Source organism: Aedes albopictus, chromosome 3 (genome assembly GCF_035046485.1).
Source record: "Aedes albopictus strain Foshan chromosome 3, AalbF5, whole genome shotgun sequence".
NCBI lineage: Eukaryota > Metazoa > Arthropoda > Insecta > Diptera > Culicidae > Aedes > Aedes albopictus.
In genome coordinates, this window is record NC_085138.1 from 204519514 (window position 1) to 204542866 (window position 23353).

The 23353-nt window shown below is 37.6% G+C and overlaps 1 protein-coding gene across 4 annotated transcripts in view; it reads right to left on the minus strand.

The window, feature by feature from the left end:
* The window catches only part of LOC109432839 (dynamin), a 78564-nt gene that overhangs the window by 45700 nt on the left and 9511 nt on the right, over nucleotides 1-23353 (minus strand). For 3 of the 4 annotated variants that reach the window (XM_062858662.1, XM_062858661.1, XM_062858664.1), the window contains exons 2-10: nucleotides 18782-18855; nucleotides 18543-18692; nucleotides 17871-18477; nucleotides 13398-13743; nucleotides 13180-13337; nucleotides 3059-3165; nucleotides 2741-2928; nucleotides 2559-2675; nucleotides 1351-1365 (exon numbers count right to left, since the gene is read on the minus strand). In XM_062858662.1, coding sequence (XP_062714646.1) covers nucleotides 1351-1365; nucleotides 2559-2675; nucleotides 2741-2928; nucleotides 3059-3165; nucleotides 13180-13337; nucleotides 13398-13743; nucleotides 17871-18477; nucleotides 18543-18692; nucleotides 18782-18855 — 1762 coding nt within the window. The remainder of the gene's footprint in view (nucleotides 1-1350; nucleotides 1366-2558; nucleotides 2676-2740; nucleotides 2929-3058; nucleotides 3166-13179; nucleotides 13338-13397; nucleotides 13744-17870; nucleotides 18478-18542; nucleotides 18693-18781; nucleotides 18856-23353) is intronic. The other variant, XM_062858663.1, reaches the window with a different exon arrangement.

Consider the following 23353-nt stretch of genomic DNA (forward strand, 5'->3'; position numbering starts at 1 on the left):
GACACGTCTTTTAGCATGGCATACTGGAAAATCAGGTCATTCGGACGGTCTTCGTGACGCGTCTTTTATATTTTTCAATCCAAAACTTCTATTCGGTGAACGACGTGACACTCCTTTGCACATCTTGAACGAAAAAAAAAAAACAAACTCATACCTGCCGCTCCACCACGATCTGCATTTTTCAATCAATTTCACTTTTAATTTTACTTAACTGGCTGAGCGATTCTCACCTATGTTTGAGTTTATTGCAAAAAAAGTCGCAATAAAGCCTGGCAGGATTGCCATTGTGGGAATTTAGCTGATGGTCCTCGATGAGAATCGCCCAGCGCAGCGACCCGATACACTGCACGTCCGACGTGGTCGAACGCTGACCAAAGAAAGAGGAAGAGTCGTGGCCTGCTGTGATGTCATCAGCAGCTATCACTCGATAGCGTGGGCGTTACCCCGGGTGAGGAATGTGCGTGCGTTATCCGTTGTCTGTTGACATATTGGGGGATAAGACTCTAAACACACTGAGAGATGCTTATTGTCAGACCTATACCACACAAGTTGGATTAACCTTATGAGGTTATAACCATATTCTAAAAATGTTTGCATCATATTCATCTAATTCCGTTTGTCCGGAGATCATCGAAAATCGATGGTGCTCTAGAGCAACCATGGGAAGTAGAGGGTTAAGAATATGGCCAAAACTGCGGCAGAGCTTCTATTTTGGCCAGTGTCACTTTTAATACAAAAATCAAGTATTGACTTGATTTTTGTATTTTTCCTTCAAAATATAGATTGAAACCTTTTATTTGACGCATTGGTTGTTTTCATAGGATTATTGATTATTTTTTTTAAATGATTTCCCTTAGACTGGCTAAAACCGGTGCCCGCACCCTACTCAGAAAAATTAGCTTATTCGATTAGGATATAGAAAATAGCAATAATTTATTACCTAAACAACCCAATTTATTCATTGATTAATTAAAAAAAAAATGTTATGCTTAATGGTTTGCAGTAAAAAAATCCCAAAATAGCATATTGCGCCCTATAAATTGAGGTATTTTGGGAGAGACAGTTTCGCAGTTAATTGAAAACGAAATAGATCACATTTTTGTCCTCAACCTAAAAAATAAAACGGAACTGTGCATTTTTTCAACAAATGAACATACTATTCTATTAACTTTATAATGAAATATTTTCAACCTCTACTGATAGTTTGCTAAAATAATAAAAATTAATATCGGTTGCGATTCAGGAACTACAAATACGAAGGAAGCGATGTCTAATGACAAAAATAAATGAAATAAGGTGATAGTTCGAAGAAAAAAAAACTGCCAATTTCCTTTTAAATTTCATACTAACCTCTGCTCCTTCATCCTGTAGAAAATAAAACAAAGAAATATTTCAATGGAAATAAATTTGTTGATGATTTTACGTTTCACGCTGGAACTAGCTCTATCAACAGATCATTGAATGAATTGAACATTCGTGTTTAGAATGACATCTATGACGACAGATTGGAAGACCCAACATAAAAGATGTTTCATAGAACACAACAAAATGGTAACTCAAAAAAAACATTTTTTTTTCAGGCCACACATGTAAAACTGTTTGAAGCAAGTCAAAAGTCAGATTTGAAACAAATGGGCTCTGTTTGACATAAATGATAATATATCAATCCAGTCGAAACCCGGAATTGGGTGCGAGCGAAATTCGATTTTTCTCCAGATTGGGCGTGCGGCTAGCGGCACCAGTCGTCTAGGCGTTTCGTAAGCTTCGGGTTCAATTCCCGCTCAAGTCAGCGAAAACTTTTCGTCAAACGGAAAATTCTCCACCGGGCCACTGGGTGTTATGTGTGTTGTTATCCGTTGCCTAATGTTAGTGCTTGTTCAGTCTGTACAACCTCTGGTTGAAGACGGTGTAGTTATTATTATTATTATTATTATTTATTTACAACACTTTGCCATAGTAGGCATTCGTGTCGGGACGGTGTAGTGTCTTTTTTTAGTGATACGCTGTGTAGGTACTTCATCAGGTTTGCTAAACACCGCACCAGAAGTTAGGTCCGACGCATGGATTTGGAGAAAATCGAATTTCGCTCGCACCAACTTCCGGGTTTCGACTAGATTGATAATAGGGGAACTTATGTATTTTCTATAGTTTTGTTCTCTTCGGTATTGTTTTATTTAGTTTTTGAGCTTATTGGCCTCAAATCTTCCCCAACCACGCTGAATTGTACGACCTAGTTTCAGGCAATTTGACAGACAAAAACCCCTCATGACGAAGAGAACAAACCTGCAAATAATACCGGAAGTCACCCTATTTTTGTTTCGTTTGACAGGTCGATAGACTTATAAATTTTCTCCTTTCATCGATCCCGACAACTATTTTATGTTCTCGACGCCGGCTGCTTAATCAGCAATGTAGAAATCAATATGCAAATATCGATAGAGCAATATTGATATGTATATATTTTTTAAATATTCCCTTCAGGCAGGCGGCTGTGATCAAACGGCGTGATACCCGATGGCATCAGGCTTAACGTGTTAAAAACAGTAAATAGTACTTACATCTTCGCCGTTTGCAGACGTATCCTTCTCCGGGTATACACCAGCCCGTAGGAAAGATGCCTTCCACGAATCAACATCATCGGTGCTTTCGCATGACAACTCCAGTTGTTTGTAATCCTGCATAAGATTTTAATTTTTATAGAATATTCGGGAATTCAATTCCAGCCAATCGCGCTTAGTACCTTGTACACGTTGCGACCATCAGGATTGAACAGAGCAAACGTATGTCGACGAGACATGAAGCCCTGTTCGATATCTCGCAGTTTGAGTCCATCGAGGGGTAGCATGTACTTCTTTTCTTTTTCATCTTCATCCTTAAACCAGGAAATGCTCTCCGATGTTAAAACAAACCAATATGGTCGAGAACCACCTGCAAAGGAATGTGTTCGGAAAATTTAAGTGTCTTCAGAGTTGTTATACGGTACTCGGACGAAACTATTTGGGTTCTAATGAAATACCATCTGAATCGGAAATAGAAAATACGAAATACTAATACTTACCCTTCATTATTCCTAGATTTTGAATGCACATGTGACCCTTGCGTATCACCTGGTTTCCAAGACTGCGCGTGCCTGTTTTCGCTGCACTTTCCGTTTTGTTTTGAGCGCTAAAGGGCGGGGAGAATATCATAATAGTTACAGTGTATCAAACAATTGTCCGTACAGCAATTTTTTGGTCAAACTAATTTTTCATTCACATGTTTATAACTTTTTATACGTCAATCAAAAACGCAGAAATTTTAACCAATCATTGACCATATATTGAAGCTCAATTGGTAAAATTTTGAGCGAGGTCGAATAAGTTTTCTGAAAGTTATAGAACTTTTAGTAAAACTTATAAGATTTTTGAACACATTTTTAAAACATTATATCTGGAGATGAACCAGCATCGGGCTGAAAATCTCCCTAATAAAGCTAATAATAATAACATTATATCTCAATATGTACTCGTTGAAACTTTTTCAATCTTTTTTATGTTACAGCTTATACCTAAGGCTTTCATATGCAGCTTTTACGCAAAGGTGAATGGTCTACATTGTGACCTCGGTATTCTGGACCTGACGAAAGCATTCGATCAAGCAAGTAGGCCATATATTCTCAACCAGCTGTGCAAAACCGACCCCGGGCAACGAATGGTTAGCTGTATAAAAGAATTCCTTGGCGATCGCACCTTCGAAGTTCGTGTTGGTGGACAGCGATCCGACTCAAAATTTCAACAAAAGGGAGCGCAAGGGTCGGTTCTATCCCCGACCCTGTTTATCTTAGCAATGAATTCTATCTTCTCGTGCGTACCAAAAAACATTAAAATTATGCTTTATGCTGATGACATTGTAGTGGTTGCCACTGGAAAGTCAGCCAAACCGACCAGACAATGGCTCATTAAAGGGATCAAAGCAGTTGAAGCATGGGCAACAACAAGAGGATTTCATCTCTCCAGCAAAAAATCATCAATTCTTCATGTATGTCAACGCAAGCATCGTCATATACGAGCGTGGAACGTAGAACCCACGATACAAGGCGGAATAATTCAGACAGTACGTTATGCGAAAATTCTTGGAGTCACGATAGACCAGCGACGTAGCTTCTGTGGGCATATAAGGGAATTAAAAGAAAGTCTTCAGAATAGAATAAACTTCCTTAAGGCAATTTCTCGTAAAGCTTCCAGAAGTGTTCTGATACGAATAGGAGAAGCTATATGTGTCTCCAAGATGCTTTATGGGATCGAAATAGTCGGCTTGGCAAACACGAACAAACTAGAAAGCATCTATAACAACATTGTTCGGATAGCATCTGGAGTATACCCCACGACACCTACAGACTCTGTTTTGGTCGAAGCCGGATGTCTACCATTCGGCCATAAAGCAGCATTGACATTAAGTTCAAGAGCTGCCGGAATTATCGAGAAGAGCCACAAGTCACGGGTCTCTGTTCTACAGGAAGCAACCGACGGGATTCGATTACTAACAGGAGTTAGTATTCCTCAGATTTGTAAACTCTATAGAAACCACGACAGAATGTGGCTCGAGAGAAAACCATCCATCGACTGGTCTGTTAAGCGGAAATACAAAGTTGGAGATGCGCCTGTCATAGCCAAACAACTTTTTACTGGATTAGTTCGTACCAAGTATGCAAACCACACCCATATCTATGTTGACGGATCAGTTGGTGAAAACCAAACTGGATTCGCCGTAGTTGGTGAAAATATTTCATTTGAAAGACAACTTCCTCCTGAATGCAGCATCTTTACGGCCGAGGCGGCCGCATTGGCAAAAGCGGTTCTAATAGCACCCAGAAACAAACCTACTATAATTGTTAGCGATTCTGCTAGTTGTTTAGAAGCTGTACAGAAGGGAACGTTGAAGCATCCTTTTATTCAGGAAATCGACAAAAATCTGGGAAGCAAGAAAATAACATTCATCTGGGTTCCAGGTCACGTCAGCATACCTGGAAACGAAGCCGCCGACGTTGCTGCTAAAAGAGGACGAACAAAACGACTTCTAAAAGAAGGGACGCCGAAAGAAGATATAATGAAATGGCTTAAAAAGCTAATTCATCTGAAATTTGATAATGATTGGAATAGACAAAGCGAAGAGAAGCAGCTTAGGAGAATTAAAACAAATACCATCAGATGGTCCGATAGGCTCAATCGAATGGAGCAAAAGTGTCTCACTAGATGTCGCACAGGGCACAGTAGGCTTACAAAAGAACATGTTCTCAACAAGAAACCAATCCCAATTTGTAGCTTTTGTCAAAAAGAAATTAGCATTGAACATATTTTGGTTGAGTGCTCGCAATTGAAAACAATAAGAGATAAAGTAGGACTAGATAAATCAATTAAAAATGTTTTGAAAAACGATAAAATTTCGGAAGGCAAACTGTTAGCATTTTTAAGAAGGGCGAAACTATTTGAACTTATATAATTGTTTTTCACTATTTCAAGAGGCGAATGAATTTAAAATTTAAAGCCTCTATAATAAACGCAAAAAAAAAATATGCAGCTTCGTTTGAGCTTTTATATTCACTACAAAAAATATGAAAAATCTGTATATGTTCAGAGTATTATTTGGTAATTTATCATATTTTGATCAATAAAAGTGTCAAGTGTTTGCAACTTTTTTAAACTCTCTTAACCTTCCTTTTGCATCTCGTTGCCAGCAGCTCGCTGACATAGTGTACGGTTTGGGTCAAAAATGACCCTAATGCCAAAGGAGGGTTAATGTAATATTTTTATTCAGGACCTACTAAACTACATATGAAGAGTAGGTCCTATGCATTTTTCGTGCAGTTAATGCACTTTTATTGGTGGAAAACGTTTGGCAGATTATATGTGCAAAATATGGTATTTTTTATATCGTCAATTACCATCAGGGTACCAGATTCCGCTCATCTAAGGCCAGTTTCGCAGAAAAACATCATCTGTTGAATGACTGTTAAGCCAATTTGTAATGTTTTTCCATTTTCTGTTAGTTCAATCTAAGTGCAATCAGATATAAATCAAGACTTATGTAAAACTTTTCATAAAAGTATGATTTTATTACATCCGCTCACGAACAAATTTATGCCATCTTTTAAATAGACTTTTGCGGAAAAGTGCATTATTTTTGCAACTCTATGTTTTTACAATTATTTTTTTCCTGTTCCGTAGGAGTGTATAACAGGGATTAAACACACTGTGTACTAAAATCGGCAGATTTTACGCTTTTGACGTATTTTTTTGCGTGAGCGGTTATTGGAACACATGAAATTAGCTACAGCTTTTTTGGGCCCAATAGCCGCTCAAAAATATTCATTGTTTTGTTTTTAAAATTTATGTTATCCGGTAAATATTGCATAAAATGGCTTTGCTCTTGTCTAATTTATATTGTCCAAGAATATCAGCACCGAAAAGAGTGTATTTATGCGTGTAAACTTGATTTTTGCAACAGTGAGCGGCTATTGGGTCATGAGCGGCTACTGGTACACTGACGGTACATAAGCACATATTTAATACTTTTTGTAGTTAATATCAAACCTCAAACGTAGCTGCATATGAAAGCCTCAGGTTTAAGCTGTAACACAAAAAAAGTTGAAAAAGTTTCACCGAGTTCATTTTTTTTAAGTGATTACGGCGGTAGCAACACTGTGCTTATGTTCTACACCGCACCCTTTCCCTACATTTGCTTCTAGGAGCCTCTATTTTTGTTTCAACACACAGAAGTACGTAGGCGTGTGTGGCCCAAGTCGACACTGTTTTGGCCTGCGTTGAACAAAAATAGTTTTAATAAAAGTTACCCCTTTTTTGTCTTTTTGTCAATTTATTTTTTGTAGTATGGTCCATGTATTTAGTTAGATTCTTGTCAATTTGTCAGTTATTCGAAGTAGATCTCCAAGATAATAGTCAATTAAGTCATTCTGATCTGTTCTATCATACCAGCTTTAGTCTTTGCTATATTGAAATGTAGTTTTATTGGAAATATGTTGAATGTCGTTATTAAAATGAGAACTGGAACTGTGTCCTGCTAGTTGTTCCGTCATGCACATACATCATATCTTAATAATGCCTAGGAGATTAACAAAAACACGTGTGTTCGGTCAGATGTTCATTGCGTAGAAAGTCAAGGAAAATAGGTTTCTTTATTGTCAGTTGTTATGTAAGCTTCGCTTGAAGCACTTTCCGTGAGAACCCTGTCATATGTACACCAACTAATCCGTATCTTCGTACACAGCTAAATATTGTACTGTCAACCGGTCAAAAGCCTACGAGTGAATATTAAAAAATGAATAATAATTCTGTCTAGCGCATTGTTTTCTATCGGCCACTATTTTAGTCTAGTCCCAACTGCAAGCTTTTTTCCAATCTTAGCGTCAATCGTCTTCTAGATACTTCTAGATAGATTCATCGAATCAGTCGAACCCTATGTCAAAATATAGTCGATTCTGTGTCAAATTGTTTTCTTGATTTCGCTAATCGTTTTCTACTTCTCTGTGTTCATCTCTTGTGTCCTTAATCCTTTCCTTCCCACGACTTTGAACGACTATTTCTATGCCAAGAAAGCGTTTCCGAAAAAAGTGCTCGAACAAAAGTTATTCCAAATTGGTCAAAATTTTCGAAATAAACAAAAAAAAATTTAGTTGTAAATCAATAGTATTTTGATTGTTTATCAATCCACTATTGAAACAAGTAGTTGGGAGTTGGGTTTACCTAATGGGATAATATCATATTCTAAAAACTATTGCATCATATTCATCTGATTCCGTTTATCTCGAGTTCGTCGAAAATCGATGGTGCTCTAGAGCAACCATGGGAAGTAGATGGTTAAATTGTCATCGGTCCTAAACCCACAGAAACATTGAACTGAACTTCTGATTTTTTTCTTTTGGTGTCCTAACACCATCTAAGAGATAAACAAAAAAAACGCCAAGTTGGTCAGTTGATTGCAATAAAATTTTAAAATAATAAAGATTGCTTGTCTATTATGTATTCATCCCACTACAAATATTATGGAAAATATTCAAATTCATTGAATTGTCCTATCGGTCCTACCTAGATAAACCATGTCATTTTCTCAAGTGTAGCCTAGAAATGTCAACCTAGTCATACACAAGAGACGTTGTTCAGTTAATAAAAGCAGTTTTTTTTTTTTTTTTTTTTCCCTCCCCTGTTGGGGAATTTAAGCCACTGCGTCCAATAAGCTGAACTTTTGTGGCATGTCCCGTTTTGATATTCGCATCTAGCCAGCTAATTACCATGTGTCAAGTAATCAGCTTCTGCCACGACGCGTCGTCTCCCAGTCAGGTGCAATGGAATTAATAAACCCCAAGACCTTCCCAGGTTCTGCAGACCAGATCTCACTGGGTTGCAAGCAACCACTATTTAGAAATCTTTGCCTGCGCATGTATAAAGCACCACAACTGCAAAGCAGATGTTCCGAGGTTTCACGTTCCGTATTACAGAAACGACAGATATCACTCTGAATCTGGCCAATATTTTTCAAGTGATACCTGCTCGGACAGTGTCCAGTTACTAGGCCAGTGTATGTACATAGAGCTCTCTTGTTGAGCTCTAAGAGCTTTTTGGTTTTATAAGCGTTTGGTGTTATAAATCGTTTTGACTGATTGCAGTTTTTGACATCCATCCAATTGGATATCACTCTCTGCTCAGCCCAGCATTTCAGATCCATTTTAATTGTACAGTTTGATATTCCGCAGAATGGTTCTGGACCAACAAATTGTAAATTGGAACCACTTTTAGCAAGCTCGTCTGCCATTTCATTCCCTTCAATGCCGCAGTGACCTGGAACCCAGTATAAGTTTACTGAGTTCCCTTGGCACAGCCTGCGCAGTGAAAGAATGCATTCCCAGACAAGCTTTGAAGTACATTTGTAAGCGCACAATGCTTTTAGTGCAGCTTGACTATCTGAGAAAATACAAATATTTGCATATCTGTATTTTCTCTCAAGGCAGATATTTGCGCATTTCAAAATAGCAAGAATCTCTGCTTGAAACACCGTAGGATAGTGTCCCATCGCCACTGATGTTTGTATTCCAGGGCCGTAGATTCCTGCTCCCGTTTTTATTCCAACTTTTGAGCCATCTGTATAGAATTTGATTGATCCTTGACGAACAGTGGGACCTCCGACTTCCCAATCTGCACGAGTTGTTTCGTGCAACTTGTAAGGAACATCATGGTTCTCCACAGGTTTCATCCAGTCTTTAATCATTTTCATTACTGGCCTATTTTGGAAGTATTGTGAAATGCTCAGGTGACCTACAAGATCACCTGGCATAAACTTTTCAACTCGTTCAAGTCTCAGCAATTCCTTTTCTGCTTCTAATTGCACGTACTCGTGCAAAGGTAGCAGATTGAGAATCGCATCTATAGCTTTTGATGGAGTGCTTCGCATCGCTCCTGTAACAGCAATGGACGCAAGACGTTGAATTTTCGCAAGCTTTGATTGTGTGGTAGCCTCTTTTGTTTTTGGCCACCAGACAAACGAAGCATACGTCACTTTTGGGCGGATTATGGCAGTATAAATCCACATTATCATTTTTGGTTTCAAGCCCCACTTCCTGCCAATAGTTTTGGAGCATAACCAGAACGCACTTGTTGCCTTACCGATCACGGACTCAATTTGAGCATTCCAGTTCAGTTTGGCATCCAGAATCAAACCTAAGTACTTGACTCGATCACTAGGATGAATATGTATCCCTCCAAGCCGAAAAGCTTTTAGGTTGATCTTCCTTCTCCTAGTGAAAGGGACAATTACGACTTTTGACGGGTTGATGCTAAGGCCCTCCTTAATACACCATGAATGTGTATAGTTTAGGGCCCTTTGCATTCTCTCCGAAACAGTTTCGTCATACTTTCCTCTCACTATTATGACTATATCGTCTGCAAAGCCCACAACTTCGAAACCTCTTTCCTTCAAGCTTCTTAGAAGATCGTCTACAACTAAGGACCACATCAGTGGTGAGAGGACTCCTCCTTGAGGGCAACCCTTTGTTGCCCTTACTGTTATAGAAGAACTTCCCAGCTCAGAAGTGATTTCTCTTTTTGCAAGCACAGTATGAATCCAATGTATGATACATTGGTCGAAGTTTTTATTCTCCATGGCACGCTTCATAGATGAATAGGAGGCATTATCAAATGCTCCTTCTATATCTAAAAAGGCGCATAGAGCTATTTCTTTTGTTGAAAACGTTTTTTCCACCTTTGTTACTAGCGAGTGAAGTGCCGTAACCGTTGACTTACCAGATTGATAAGCAAACTGGAAGTCAGACAGGGGATGCTCTTTTATGTAAGAAGAATTGATAAAATCCTTCAAAACCTTTTCCATAGTCTTTAACAAAACTGAAGAAAGACTAATTGGTCTATATGCTTTCGGATGCGTTTTATCTCGTTTCCCCTTTTTCGGGATAAAGATAACTTTTACAAGTCTCCATTTTGATGGAACGAAACTCAATCTCAAACTAGCCTTGAACATCTCAATTAGTGATGGAACCAACACCGTTTCTCCGTTTTGAATCAGTGCTGGAAATATCCCATCAACTCCTGCAGATTTAAAAGGCTGAAAAGATCTTATCGCATTTTCCACTCTGGCCTTCGTGAAGATTTCATCAGCTAAATCTGAGGCGGTGTTTACTGTACTATTTGACTCCATTGAGTTTATACTAGGACATCCTTCACCTTCCAGAGATATAGTATCATTGGAATCCACACTTAGAACCGAACCTGGAAAATGGGTTTCCATCATTAAATCCAAAGTTTCACGAGGAGTTTTGGTAAAAGCTCCATCGTCACGCTTCAGATTTCCCAATTCATTTGCATGATCTTTTGCAAGCGTTTTTTGTAGTCTAGCAACTACAGGAGTACTGTTTATGTTTTCACATGTCAGCACCCAAGATTTTCTTTTAGATTTTCGAATTTCGTTGTTGTACTCAGTCAGGGCTTTCCTATACTGAGTCCAATCTCCCGTTTGTTTCGCTCTATTGAACATTTTACGAGAAAATTTTCTTAGGCGATCCAGTTTAAAGTTCCACCATGGCACGTCTCTAGTAGAAGACGATTGTATGGTGGGACAACTGCTGTTAAAGGAATTGATGATACTTTCATTTACTCTTTGAGAAAATGATTCCAACTTTTGGGTTGAATCGATAGTTTCCTCCATTGTAAATGAATGCGAATTCAACAATTCCACATATTGATCCCAGTTTGTCTTCCTGGGATTTCTAAATGCAGTTCTAGAATAATCTCCACCGCTCCAATTGAAGATTATGTGTTTATGATCAGATAGAGAAATCTCATCTGACACGTGCCAGTTTGTGATCTTGTCAAAGATTGCAGCGTTGCACAGTGTTAGATCCAAGACCTCTTGTCTGATTGCATTTAAGAAAGTAGGTTTATCACCATTATTACAAATGTCTATATTGTTCGAAGACAGATACTCTAATAGTGACTCACCTCGACTGTTAATATCCGTACTACCCCAAACCGTGTGATGCGCATTGGCGTCACAGCCAATGATGAACGATTTGTTGTTTTCTTTACAGAATTGAACAAATGATGCGATCTCAGGAGGAGATACCTCAGGAACATCACCAGGAAAGTAAGCTGAAGCCACAGCGATCTCAGTTTTACCCCTAGTGGTTGGTACCTCTACCATGACCGCAACAATGTCCCTTCTGATAAACTCTGTAATAGGATAACATTTTAACGTTTTACGTACTAGGACAGCAGTTCTGGGAGAATCTTGTTGCTCATCATAAAATAGTTTACTATTTTGTGTCAGAACACCAAGAATCTTTCGTTTATTGGACCATGGCTCTTGAATTAGCGCCACTTCCAGCCCTTCTTTTTTAAACCTTCGACTCAACACAGCAGAAGCACCTTTTGCGTGATGAAGGTTTACCTGTACAAACTTGATTCCAGTCATGAAAATATACATTTACCCACTTTTGTTAAGCCTCGGAATTGAGACTTAAGAAAAGTAGCCGATTATCCCGGAGACAAATTAGGTCCACTGCGTCATTGCTCCGTTTAACACAGTAAGGGCAAAAATACTGTGGAGGGTGCCCTGGTACTCCACAGGCACCGTTAGCGGCTAGGTTTTTATTAGACCCCCCTAACCATTCATTCCTAGGCACGGTACGCATTAAGCCGCTTGACACCATGAATTAGGGGTCACCTGTTAGTGGACTCTTACCACCGGAACAGACGGTCCGTAGTGTTATTCTTAGCCAGTTGAAGGAACTGCTACCGACACTACACGGCTATCTAGGCTGATCGGGAATAGAAATTAATATTGATGATCAACTTCTTTCGAGCCCGAACAGCCGCCATAAAAGCAGTTAGTTTTTGTCCAAAATGTCACGTCGAACGCATTGACGTCAACAATGCGTTTAAGTGTTCGCACGTTAGCTTCGAATCTATCAGCACAATTAAGAGCTGCAAATCTCCTTCCCACTATTAGTTCTTCGGTCGATTTTAATTGCTTTATTTAAAGAAAATATGATCAACTAACATTGTAAAAATTCGAAAAAGCGACTATGACATCAATACATGACTATTCAAAATCATCCGAGAAACGTGGGAAATAGAGCCCAAACAACATTTTAAAGTCAGCTGGCTGTAAAAGGTTTCAAAACCTGTCACAAATCCTATAATGCTTTTATTAGGATTTGTAACGATCATCAAAATCTTCTCAAATCCAACCGACTTGGAACTATTGCTTGGAAATAGACTCTATTGAGCCCCGGCGGTTCCTCCGTGTTTATCGAGCATGTCTGATGCATATGATCGGCCATACTTCATCTGCAGCAGCCAGTTCGTGATGAACCGTTGGAGGCGCATTAAAGTGTTAAAAGGGTGATATATTTCAGTAAAGAACACTACATTACAATAATCAAAATGAAACTCCTTCACTTTAATACCCTCAACCCCTGCGAACTTGGCCAGGGAGTTTAACCGTTATGTGGCCGACAGGGTACCCGGGTACCCAGCTCCCATTTAAAAAGCACGGTGTGGAAAAAAGCAAAAATTTTGTCGGACACATAACGGTTAATAACATAGACGTTATGATGATACTAAATTGCATTAATATATATACCTAGGTTCCCAAAAATAACAACAAAGCGTTACTCACTTGGCGAATCCGATGAAATCCTCGTGGTTTGTGTTCATGTAAGCGAGTTCGTAGTCGATCATCAGCAATAGTTGCTCTTTGGCTCGTTGTTCACAATTTCTAATGTGGGTTGTTATGATACGTTCTGTTTCGTCTCGGAGTCTTGGGTAACGAGCCATCTGCGGAAAAGATGTTTCCATTAGAGGTATTCTTTTCAACAAAAGGACGTAACAGCTTACCTTATCTGTGCAAATTCTAACAACATTGGATAGTTCCTGCACTGTCAAATCAATACACTTCAAGATGGGTTCTTTGAGTTGGGAAATTTGCTTCTTAACGATGGCTTCGAAGGCCATGTCCGGGGTGAACAATCCTACTCGAATACCGTGAATGTTACGAATGGCGAATGAAATCTCCCTACGCAGTTCCTTTTCGTCGCAAGACATTTTCACTATTTCGAATCGCAACCGTTCGTGGAATATCCGGTTGATTTTGGCGCCACCGGACAGCTCGTTGGTATTGACTAAAGCCGATCCGGAACCTTCGATGGTTCGTTCAAAGTCCGACTGCAACTGTTGGATCATTCTAAAAAAAAAACAAACGTTTAGTTAACGTGCTTATTATACTTCTTCAATTGGGCACCCACATCAAATTAGAAATAGTATCAGTTTTTGACACATTCTACGGGCCCCGTATCATCAATACCAATTTTTCAAAGTTGAGTTATGGCATATTTGACATTTTTTTCACATTCTACATTACTTTTGTCATCCAAAAATGTAATCGACATGATATTAGTGTGACAATAAATATAGATTGAACGACGATTAAGATTATCTTTAAAATCGTGATTTTAAGTCTATTATGCACATTCTTCATCCAAACTATCGTATTTTAAACACCAACACACTGATTTTTCAAAAGTCTTCCATTGTTTGTAGATATATGTATGTAGATTTTTTAGCATAAAAAGATTTTTAATCGGAAGACTTTACAACTCTGAAATATGGCTGATCATAGTATAGGTTTTTATTGCGTTGTAACGTCACGAAAAATCAACATTTTTAAATTTTATTCAAATACGGAAATCGTTACAATTATGAAATTTTGTATGCTCTTTGCACTCGAAAAGATCTTTCAAATGAGACTAAAAGAAAGAAAATCGGTTCACGGAAGCCTGAGTTTCACCTGGTTGAAGTTTGCGTTGTAACGTCACGAAATAAAGTTCTGTGGAAAAGACCAAATCTTTCTGGCTTGGACGGCTTCCGAATTAGACAAACGTGGTTCTATATTCAAAACAGTTTCGTTCTCATTGTGTATGAGCTCTTTTTCGAGATTTCGTTTATAAATTGCGTACCATTGCCGGTTGATAAACTACGTAGACTTTTGAAGGACGGGGGAGATGGTGTTTGGCCAAAATCTACGATGTAATTGTACTGCGATATTGTACATTTTTTTAATCGTAATCTAATACCACTCAAACCGAAAATTTCTGTAATATGAGTGGCCAACAGACGAAACACTGACGAAATTACAAAGTTATTAAGTTGGTCGAAGACTTACAGTTGATGGATACATTGATTTAAAGTTCCACCAACAGGCGGCGCTTGAGAACTTACGAATTTTAAATTTCATACATCTGAGGATACCTTTTACATAGAAATACGATTTCTTCGGCAAAGTTGTTTGGTAAGTAGAGGACTTGCAGTTGATTTACCAATAGATGCAAGATTTTGCCACTAGAGGACGTTAGTTTCCATTTTGCAAAATCAGGCAAGGGATTAGAATTTCTTGAAAAGTATTCTACAAGCTGGAACTTTTTTCACTTTGGACATATTGTATTCACATCAAATTGTAACCAAAGATCAATATATAATTCTTCACTTTCAAAATTTAATTTGATTTGATTCACTTATTCTTTAGATATAAGAGTTAATAGAACAACAGTCAAAAATATGATTCTGCTTAAAGCGCTCCATCTCTGTGTAGAGCTAATCAATCAAGTCCAAAATTGTAGAAATTACAGATAACAAGATGTGGAACTATCAGTCAAAATTTTAGAATTTTTGATATATTTTATAAAAAGTTGCGGCTTGTTGAATGTGTTTTGGGTAATTAATAAAATTGGCATGCTTTTGAAAATTTGCAACTACCCCCACTGCGTGGCAGAAATTAATACCATACGGCTATTAAACGGAAAGTCCTTGATCTACCAAACAACTTTAATGAAACAACCATCTTTCCAATCAATCACGATCCTGAGATAAGTAAAACTAAAAATGTGTATGCCCTCTTGCGCCTCCTAGTGGAAGGATTTGAAATCATACGGCCCATCAATTGAATGTCCTTGACCAGCCAAACAATTTTGTCGAGAACGCCAACTGTCTAAATAATTAAGATCTTGAAATATATGGGATTTACGTCAGTGTTACTCCTATTTTTGATATAACAAGAATCACCGATAAACAGACGTAACTCCTACGAAATTGAAACTCATATATCTCGGGACTGTAATTACTTAGACTTTAGACTTTTAGAATGTTGATGTCTATGGAAAAGTAGTTTATCTTGTCAAGAATTTTCAGTTTAAAAGCCGTTTGGTTCAAGTTTCTAACTTACTAGTGGTAGTTGAAATTTTGAAAAATAATGGAATTTATATTTATTCAAAAAATATTCAACATGTTGTAACTTCTTATAAAGTGCCCAAAGATTTTGCCAAAAAATAGTTTCTCAACTAATCAAAATTTGTTGAAAACTTTTTGAGAAATTCTAAACTATTGTAAACATTTAATTGGTATGCAGATCCTCAGGTATGTCTTTGGTTCAATAAATGCTCGCACATCTTAAAGCGTTTTTAATTGAATCAATGACATTGCATAAATTATTGAAAAAATGTTTAGTCCGACAGCGTGGTTAGTTTTATGCTGCAAAATCAAAATATCTGGCGGTGCGAAGTAATGAATATCAACGGTTTAGTCTTTGGGACAATATTAGATGAATATGGGTGGTACTGGGCCGAAGATGGGTACCATTAACCTTCATGAATGAGTTTTCACACTGCTGATAGCAATAACTTGACCCTCCGAGCCATTTATCACAAAACGGATTTTTAATAGAATAAAGTTGCTCTTATAGCAGTAAAAATAATGCAATAATATTTTTACAAATTCGGGCAATTTTGTCTGATTATTCTGATTCTAAAATGATGTGCATTTTCGTGACGTTTCAACGCGAGCAGAACCCTGTTTGAAACTGAGCGGGCGTTGTAACGTCATGAAATGTAAAAGTCGATTATCCAAAAACGAATCCGAAATGTATATGTTTTATTTCGCTGCATTGAAGAACAAACCAATAAATTTTAATGGTGGGAGAAATATTCAATTTAAAAAAAAAATCCGAGCAAATTTTTCAAGATGTTGGTTGCGCGGTAGAGGGGGTCGAATTCTTGTAGCGTGACGTTACAACGCGCATTTTAAACAAGTTTTTCCAATGAAAACTAAATGTTTAACAGGTCAAACATATCGGAAGGAATCTGAATATGATAAAATATTTTAAGGTTTACAGTCGTTTTTATGAATTATAGTGAAAAATCTGACTACGAATGCGTAGAAACGTTGTAACGTCACGGTAGAATGTGCCTTATCTTTACGGCATGATTAGAACACGTCATGCCATCGAGATAAGGCACATTCTACCGTGACGTTACAACTGCTGAAAAATCTAAATATCTGACGGTGCGAAGTAATGGATCTCAGGGGTCTAGTCTTTGGGATAAAATTAGAAGAATATGGGTGGTACTAAGCAGAAGATGGGTGCCGGTGTCATTAACCTTTATGAAAGAGTATTCATACTGCTGATAGCAATAACTTGGCCCTCCGAGCCATTTATCACCAAACGGATTTTCAATAGCATAAGGTTCCCCGTGAAGCTTTAAAGATAATGCAGTAATATATTCACAAATTCGGGCAGATTTGGCTGATTATTCTGATTCTAACATGATGTGCATTTTCGTGACGTTACAACGCGAGCAGAACCCTGTTTGAAACTGAACGGGCGTTGTAACGTCACGAAATGTAAAAGTCTATTATTCAAAAACAAATCCGAATTTTAAATGTTTTATTCCATTGAATTGAAGAACAAACCAATAAATTTCAATGGTGGAAAACAAATTCAGAATATCATAAAAATCCGAACAGATGATGTTGGTAGCGCGTTAGAGAGGGTCGGATTCTAGCGCGTTGTAACGTCACGCTACAAATACGCATTTTGAACACGTTTTTCTAATGAAAACTAAATGTTCAGTAGGTCAAATATATCAGAAATTTTACAAGGAATCCGAATATGAAAAAATATTTTGAGGTTTACGCTCGTTTTCATGAGTTATAGAGGAAAATCTGACTACGAATGCGTCAAAACGTTATAACGTCACGGTAGAATGTGTCTTTTGTTATTGATAATTCATAAATTTACAGACTGAGACGCAAAACAGTTTGAAACAGAAACTGAAGCAGAAATTCAAAATTGGGAGTACCTACGCAGAACTTGGTCTAATTCCAGAATTCAATTCCGCAAAATGTAAGCATTATGTTTATACTAAATCTACGGATCTTCTTACGTTCTGTAAATATTAACATTCAGAGAATCCTACACGTCTTTCACGGACGGAAGATTTCTGCTAGCTGATGCTATTTATGTTTCGCGTTTTTACTTACTGCAACATAGCCTTGGTCTTGATGCTCGGATCATCCGGCCGGAAATGCTTGAACTGCTCGACATCCTTTTCCAGGGTCAACAATTGCTTCTGTAGACGATCTCGCAGCCCGGGGAGCGTATCCCGGATATGGTTGGTCAACTGTTGGTTCAAAATTTTCTGCAGGTATGGTGTTCCTAATCGGTCAGCAATGTGCCTGTAACTCGGATGGCTGAGGAAAAATTTGCGCTCTGCGCTGAGGGCCGCGTGGATGTCCTTCCGACCTTCAATATCCTTCTGGGACCTATTCACGACGCCGATATAACCACGGCGCAGCGGTAATAATTTATTCTCTAGGATATCACGGGCATCGGTTCCCTCGTCCATCAAATCTAACTTAGTGATAACGCCGATTGTTCGGACGCCTTGCGGATCAACTTCTTTTGCCAGCTTGAGGGCATCTGAGTTTGCCAAATCCGTGTTGGCCGGAGTAACGGCCAAAATGAGACAAGTCTCTTTCCGAATGAATTGGAAAATCATCCCTTTGATTTGGTTTTCAATGTCCGCCGGCTGATCTCCGATAGGCACCTTAGTCAAGCCAGGCAGATCAATAAGAGTAAGGTTCAAAACTGAAAATAGATGATAAGAAAATGACGATCCTAGGACAAATCCTTTTGTTTGGGATTTTACTTACCATGGGGAGAGTATACTCGAAGATTGATTGGAATGTTGGAAATACCCTTGTTGCTTCCTGTCACACGATCCGTCTCCGCTTCGATTTCTTGTCTAATTTCATCAAAGTTGGTAAGCTTTTTCCCCTTTTGATGAAGGAATTCTCCATATTCTGCGCGAAACGACAAACATTGATTATTTGTGTTATTTATTTATTATTTAGTGCTAACCATAAATCGAAAGAATGAAAGTGTCACTTACCAACAGTTCCATTGATGAGTTGTAAAATAAGCGGTCGTCGAGTGACAATGCCAGATCCTCTGGGAAGAAAGTCTCTGAAAGTAGGATTCGAAGCAAAGTTTATATTAATATTCAAACTTTCGTCGGGCTAACTTAACTCAAATGTAATTATTTAAATAATATTGTTTATTGATCACAAAGTAAGTAAAAAGAAAATCGGGTTGAGTACTGTTCCTTTTGATTCCACTAAGAATTTGCATCCTTTGACAGATACGTATTTCGACTTCAACTGTAAGGTCGTCTTCTCGACTCGAATTGCATTGTTTCTAGGGCAAAATAAAACTTAATTAAGGAGATCAAATCTTGAATTTGATCGAACATTTTCTGGCCAGAGAAGAAAATTGTAAGTTCTATTAGGAGCGGACCTGGTGTGGTGGTTAGAACACAAGACTATCACGCCGAGGACCTGGGATCGAATCCCACTTCCGACACTCACAAAATGTGGGTTCTTCCTTCGGAAGGGAAGTAAAGCGTGGGTCCCGAGATGAACTAGCCTAGGGTTAAAAATCTCGTTAATAGACAAAAAAAAGGTTCTATTTCAGACGATAGTAGGGTGGGGCGGGGTAAGATGGGTCATCTAAGGATGGATCACCATAACTTTGTAAATACAAATCGTATTGGTTTGTATTCGTCCGCTACTCTTCAATACACTAGTTAGCTATGCTAAAAGTCGATAAAAAGTTCATTAAATACAAAATATGATGTTAAACAAGCAGTTTTACAAAGTGATCGATTTTGCGCAGTGACAAAAGTGCGGGGCAAGATGGGTCACCCTTTAAGTAATTCACATTTTCTCAACGAAAACGTCAAAATACAAGATTTGTATCGCATTCATATATGCTCCATATCCATACTGAGTACACAAGAGCTACTAGTAAACATTTTATAAATTTATTTGGAATATAAAAAACTTTACGATTTGAGTGGTCCTAAGGCGTCTTGAAAATCGGTGTTTTCACTAAAAAATTATCATCATTTTATGTTATAATTTTGAGTGTTCATTCCGCTTGATTGAAGTCATTTATGAGATAGTCTTGTTATAAAAAATAAATAACTTTTGAATGCTCCAAAAATACGTTCAAAATTGAAGGTGACCCATCTTGCACCGCGACCGTTTATATGGAGATTATATGGAATGTATCGCACCAGAAAAATGGCTAGAACCATTTTATTTTTTTTTATTTCCAATGAGAGTGAATAATTTTTTAATCAATGCCTCAAACTTTTGTATATTCATGCTGGTCATCTAACAAAATTATTAACATAATCAAAACATGAGTAATGCGCCCGAAAATGGCACTGACCCATCTTGCCCCTCGACCCATCTTGCCCCGCCCCACCCTACTAACATCTTTATGATAAAATGGTTAGGGTTCCAAAAAATAAACTATTCAGAATTTTTTGAGTATGATATAGCTTCTGATAGTTGGTATAATACAAGAATAATTAAAAGCCATATGGTTTTAATAGGTAAGGGAATAATCAGAAGTTGGGGCGAAATGAGCGTCCTACATTTTCACTATAAACTGCCAAATATTGATTACAAACCGATTCGATTGTAGCTTCATTATTGTTGACATGTAGGCTACGGGGCTTACTAAAAAATTCAAATGTCTTGCAAGGACGAATAATAAACAGCAAACAATCACGATTTTAGGGTTTATTCAAATATTACGTAACGCATTTATTTTACAATTCTAGACGTGGGGGAGCCCCACGTAACAACATTTGTATGGGAAATTTTGATTTTTTTATTATGAAAAGTAACACAAAGCTAGACCCCTTCCCTCCCCCACAGCGTTACGTAATATTCGAACGAACCCTTATGCGTTGCTTATATTTTTTCCTCCTCGCTGTTGGGGGAATTAATCCACTGCGTCAAATAAGCTGTACTTTTGTGGCATACAAAAGTTATATTCAGCCGAATAATTCGAAACTTTCAAACATATAGTGTAGGGAATCGCGCCACTTGGGTGGTGGCTTCTATATTCGTCTGTTTTCCACTATAACTCAGTCAAATTTGAACCAATTGACACAATTTTTGGAATGCGGTGAGATAGGTATACCCTCATTCTTGTTTACGGGTGTATCCGCTTTCGAACGTATTTGGTTCGTTCGAATCCGTAGCCCATTTGATTTTGCTGGCGTAAACAGGAATGCGGACGATTTACGTTCGAAAGTGGATTCGATAGAAAACAAGAATGAGGGTGATAGTATCTACTCGTGTACAACATTTCAAGTCAATTGGTTCAAAATTGACTGAGTTATAGTGGAAAACAGATGAATATAGAAGCCACCGCCCAAGTGGCGCGATACCCTAGCCCAGTGGTGCTCAGGCTGAAGGATACCACGGGCCAAATTTACAATTTGGGATCGACCGGCGGGCCGCATAGAATATCGATGAACAAAAACAACCAAAAGAACCATTTTTCAATACATTTATTGAAAATCTAAACCGTTCAGAACTTGTGTAAGGGTCAAACTTGCTTCATGTAGTTTTTATTTTTCGTTAAGTGACAAAAAATGATTAATAGCTGTGATTCTACAATATATTTAGCAGAACTTTAAGTTTTTTGTATTTTAAGGAAAACAAAACGCAATTTAGATTCATAGGCTTGCTTTAGAAAAATGTTTGAGTTTCAAATTGAAATTTAAACAAACAATTTAGGAGTCGCCCCTAGATTGCCTTGAAGCCACTTTAGAAATTTCTCATGCAACTTTTATATGATTTTCTTCCGAATCGCTCCAAAAATGCTGGATCTTCTTTTGAACTTTATTCTGGAGTTGGTCCAGAAGAATTTCAAGCAATTTCTTTAACAGCTAATCTTAAAATTGCTTATTCAAAATTTTTTTTTTGAATTTTTTTTAGTAGGGGTAGGCGGGGCATTATGGACACCCGGGGCAGAATGGACACCCTCAATATTTTGAAATATGCGAACTTTTTTGAACTTTAAATGAATGGAGAATATAGTCCATTTGTCTAAAACGTAGTTTCAGGAAAGAAACATTCGAAATTAAAATTATACTTGATTTTACACGAAAAAGTTGCGTCCTCCGTTTTTTGTGCATGGAAATTATAATTTTCACACCATCTAAAATAAGGTTTAGTGATTAATCTTTTGCAGGCCGATTAAAACCTGATATTTCTAGAACACATGCAAGTAGTTTTGCTGTATGTACATGCTTAACATGTTTATATTTTCTTCTTTATTATATCAAAAATCAAGTTTGGAAATATCTTCTGCTGCCGGGGCAAAATGGACACTCACCTTTTTGAAAGAAGCGGCAAGGGAAAAATATAACCTAAATCACAAACCAACCAAATTCTTCGATTTCAGTATATTTTTGGTTAAAAGTTCACTATAGTAGACATAGGGTGAAACAAATTGGTCAAAAAATGACAGCAGTGGAAAATAGTTGTTCTAGGCACAGCTGTACATGCCGACAAAAACGAAGCTTTATCCAAAACAACCTGAAATTAAATTAACTGAACAAAAATGAACTACTTCGGCGTATTATTCATCCATAATAGTTGTTTCGTAATGAAATTACTTTATAGGTGTAAATGATGTACGAAATTCGTAAAAGTCTCATGGTGTCCATAATGCCCCATGGGGGTGTCCATTCTGCCCCGTATGCTTGAAGACGGTCATGAAAAACTAACATTTTTCATAACATTTTTTGAAGTGGATAAATCATTTTTCATCGTGAGCATTCTTATGCAATAGATGCTAAATAGACTTTAAAAGGATACATGTATCAAAAAATTAAACTTTTTTGACATCTTGCCAGGTAAAATTGGCAAAAACCTTAGGGTGTCCATATTGCCCCGCCTACCCCTATTTCTAGAATTTCCTTGGAACGCCTCCAAGAACTTTTCTTGGATTTACCTTTGGAATTGCTCTGAAGTTACTTCATGAATTTTTCATTTATCTTTTCCAGGTATTTCTTCTAGAATAGTTAACGGATTTTTCCTAAAGCTTTTCTAGAAATTTTCCAGGAGTTTCACGAAGATTTTAGTAAAGTATTTTCATAAGTCTCTTCTGGAGTTGCAGCTAAAGATTTTCATTGAAGTCTTTTAAAAATATCTTGAAGTTTTCTATGAACTTCAACATAAACCAGAATGTTTCATAAATATTTCCCAAAGTGCCTCCAGGAATGCTTCTATGCTGCTATCGAAATTTATCCTAAAGATGCTTCGGATTTTTTCTGCTTGAGATTCTTTACAATTATTTCTGACAGTTTCTTAAAAATTATCTTTTAAAGTTGCTTCAAGATTAATGTTCAGATTTTTCTCAGGCGTTTCTGCAATTGATCCTGGAATCTTGTTTGTAGTTTTCAAAATATATTTTGTTGCTCCAATTTTCTTATAAAGTTGTTTGAGATATTTCAGCTACAGTGGCACCAGAACTATTTTTTTTCGTGATTGGTTTTGTGGCTTAGCTATACCACGCCGGAACAGTTCTGAGTCGTGAGTTCGAATCTTACCGGAACGGATTGTTCTTTTTGTATTTTTAACATTTTATTTGTGTT